The sequence below is a fragment of the Oncorhynchus kisutch genome, linkage group LG4 (genome assembly GCF_002021735.2).
Source record: "Oncorhynchus kisutch isolate 150728-3 linkage group LG4, Okis_V2, whole genome shotgun sequence".
Classification (NCBI taxonomy): Eukaryota; Metazoa; Chordata; class Actinopteri; order Salmoniformes; family Salmonidae; genus Oncorhynchus; species Oncorhynchus kisutch.
In genome coordinates, this window is record NC_034177.2 from 26,713,121 (window position 1) to 26,716,506 (window position 3,386).

General features: G+C 40.3%; 1 protein-coding gene across 2 annotated transcripts; it reads right to left on the minus strand.

Annotated features, from left to right (window-relative positions):
• Positions 1-881: 881 nt before the first annotated feature.
• On the minus strand, positions 882-2,764 carry LOC109888648 (ADP-ribosylation factor-like protein 2-binding protein). 2 transcript variants are annotated; one of them, XM_020479805.2, is made up of 7 exons: positions 2,615-2,764; positions 2,413-2,482; positions 2,209-2,270; positions 2,003-2,109; positions 1,797-1,882; positions 1,419-1,515; positions 882-1,281 (listed from the first exon to the last, which is right to left on the minus strand). In XM_020479805.2, the coding sequence occupies exons 1-7, from the start codon at positions 2,631-2,633 to the stop codon at positions 1,153-1,155; spliced, it is 570 nt and encodes a 189-aa protein (XP_020335394.1). In that variant the 5' UTR covers positions 2,634-2,764; the 3' UTR covers positions 882-1,152. The 2 variants fall into 2 exon arrangements, with proteins under 2 accessions (XP_020335394.1, XP_020335395.1); XM_020479806.2 differs by having other exon boundaries at positions 882-1,260; positions 2,615-2,762.
• Positions 2,765-3,386: the final 622 nt, after the last annotated feature.

Genomic DNA, 3,386 nt, shown 5'->3' on the forward strand with positions numbered 1-3,386 from the left:
AGAGCATTGAAGATGGGTCGTGACTGGGTCTTCCAGCATGGCAACGACCCGAAACATACAACCAGGGCAACTTAGGAGTGGCTCCGTAAGAAGCATCTCAAAGTCCTGGAGTGGCCAAGCCAGTCTCCAGACCTGAACCCAATTGAAAATCTTTGGAGGGAGCTGAAAGTCCGTATTGCCCAGCGACAGCCCCGAAACCTGAAGGATCTGGAGAAGGTCTGTATGGAGGAGTGGGCCAAAATCCCTGCTGCAGAGTGTGCAAACCTGGTCAAGAACTACAGGAAACGTATGATCTCTGTAATTGCAAACAAAGGTTTCTGTAGCAAATATTAAGTTCTGCTTTTCTGATTTATCAAATACTTATGTCATGCAATAAAATGCTAATTAATTACTTAAAAGTCATACAATGTGATTTTCTGGATTTTTGTTTTAGATTCCATCTCTCACAGTTGACGTGTACCTATGATAAAAATGACAGACCTCTACATGCTTTAAGTAGGAAAACCTGCAAAATCTGCAGCGTATCAAATACTTGTTCTCCCCACTGTAGGACAAATGTTGTACTAATATTATTGAAATTTTACAGAAAGGGATTCCATTGGTTCAAATGAGAAAGAAGGATCTGAGAAAGCACCATCGACCAAACAGCCTAGGACTGAATGTACCAGGTTTCTTCTTTCAGGCTTCATATACGGTTTGTTGTGGAGGGCTATGAGTACAATAATAATAAAAACATTTCTAAAGTGTTTTCCTATTGCTGGTGCATATAGTTCTCCTAACCACCAAGGGCTGAGCAACTAGGCTACTGTTTAGTCTGTCTAAAATGCTTGACCTACAAACACCTTCTGGCATACGTGTTAATAATGTAACAGGCACAAAACTCAAGTCATTGAGCACAAATTTAATAAAAAACGCTGTACCCCACCCTGAGGACAAAGGTGTCTATCTTAACCAGAGAAAGGCTATTTGTAAAACAAAGACCAACCTGACTGATACCATTCCCATTGCAAACCTACAACAGTTCAAATACAAAAGCTGGGGGAAAGACGGGTGGTCCCCTGTGACTGGAGGGCAAGACAAACAATTATGTTCTGTCAGCAGCACAGTGCACTATTGGTCATGTTCATGTGTTTGGGGATGACTCTTCATTAGTTACTTCAGTTTTGTTGTTGTTCTGGAGGTGATGGATTTGGAGGATGTAGAGGTGAGAGACCTCACCACTAGGCCATCACTGAGGTCAAGCCCTCGGCCCTCCCTCTCCTGCAGACAGAGGTATGGGTGCTGTGACACAACATCACACAACCACAAAGAGACAGAATCCTCAACACATTTCTCTCAACAAATCACTAGTACACATCCTCAAATATACTGTCATAATATAATGTACATCCAATTCCAAACATTGAGTTTTTACTCACTGCTCTGTAATCAATGAACATTTCCTTGAAGGTCATGAAGTCTGTAAAAGTAAGCAACATGTCGAAGATGTCTCCTGACACTTCGTCTTTGTGCTGCCTGAAACATAGAAAAGAGAGAAAATGTATTTTTCTGAAATGAGAAACAAATAAACGTTGCACTCTGCAGTTAGATGTATTTGGTTTACAAGGGGCAATGTGCCGCCTGGTGTGCCACCTACTGGCCTAATGTGTCGAGTGCAGTGGTTCCCAACGAGGGGTGCTAGGACCCCTGGGTGCATTCGTGAAGACTCATGAGACCATAGGCTTACTGGAAGAACAAAAGAGCTGGTGGTACTGTAACCGAAAAAGGTTACTCCTGAGTGGAAATGGTTTACATACTTGAGTAACTGAGTAAATGTGCTCATGTTGAAACCGGGAATTCTCTCCATCAGCTGCTGCTCAAGTTGTTTCTCAAGCAGCTCAATCTGAAGAGGTAGAAGTAAACATCAGAATATTTATGACACGTTCACATAGAAGGTCTGAAAAACGATCTACCTTGACAGTTGATGATGAGGCAGGCAGATGAACAGAGTATAGTGCCTTACATATTCGTTGAAGATGGGTGTATAGGTGAGTTTGTTCTCCTCGGAGTCATCAAACTCCAGGTAGTGTTTCTCCATGAAGCTCTGTTGCATGTGCTGGAAGTCGTCCTCTGAGGAGAAAATTGAGTAGCATTAGCGAGCTATCCATTTAACGTTGATACACTAAAACATGTCTAGAACACAAAAAAAAACGTTTTTGTCCAATTTACCCATGATGATGTCTTCAATACTCCCAATGACAGCATCAAAGGCTGCATCTGAATCTGATGAGCTGGGGAGGATAAATCAGTCAGCAACCAAACATATAAACATGAATCATTCTCTTCTAAATTAACGTTACTTCACTCACTCACTTCCTCATAGACATTCTGACTCGTATGCACACATACATACATACATGCATACATACATACTTTGAAACAGCAAAATTCTCCTCATCCAAATCCACCATTTCAACGATGTTCTCGCCACCACCCAGCAGATCTTTCAAAAAGACAAGACATTGCATAATACATTAGATAACGATAGCATTTCATGCTAGCTAGCCTAGCTGAGCAATCGTTGCTATATTTCTCTGGCTATTTTCGTATGATTTAAAATCAGTCAAGAACTCACTTCGCTCTTTAACGTCCATTCTTAATCTATTTAGTTAGCAAACTACGTGGCTGTCTAGCTGATTGATTTTCTGTAATCGCTACCAAGGCAACAACAAAAAAACGCTCCCTTTAGTCAATTCAGTCCGGTAAAGAAACAGATCCCAGCTGATTAGTTCCGGAAGTACAGTAGAGTACAGTACGGTCAGGCCATAGATTTGAGAATTATAATAATTTGATAGCACCTCTATGGGTCAGGCACTCAACATCGTGTAAACTGAAATTCATGTTAAGTGCGTTTAAGTCCTTTATTGCAATCATGGACTGTAAATTAATTTTCCCTTTTCTGTCCCATGATAATGCAGTGTACATATCATGTAACTCATTCTGACTGATGGGTTTAGTTGTGAATGTTGCCCATGGCTAAATCATGTCAATAATAATGGCATCTTTGACAAGTAACATAACATTAAAGTAACTATCCAGTGAAAATCTCACTTTTAAAAGTTCATATTTCCAAATAATGTTGACTCATCCTATAATCGTATTTGTAGTCAAAGCATACATTGGAGAAAAAACGGACTGTTTCAGAAACGCTTTCTGTGGGATGAGCTCCCATGAATAGTTTTAATGACCGGTTTACACCCACACCATTCTGTTGTTGGGGCACTCCCACAACATTCCAACACAAAAAAGCTGCTTTAAGATCATTACTTAACATTTTTTGGAAGGAAAACTATTTCACTCATTGTTTTTAATTATAGGTCATATTTCATAGAAATCTGGAAACACTG

Excerpts from the sequence above, each read along its gene's own strand:
- LOC109888648 (XM_020479805.2), bottom strand. Across the intron at positions 2,271-2,412 it reads GAGAATTTTGCTGTTTCAAA|CTCATCAGATTCAGATGCAG; the intron begins GTATGTATGTAT and ends TATCCTCCCCAG. Across the intron at positions 2,110-2,208 it reads TATTGAAGACATCATCATGG|AGGACGACTTCCAGCACATG; the intron begins GTAAATTGGACA and ends TTTTCTCCTCAG.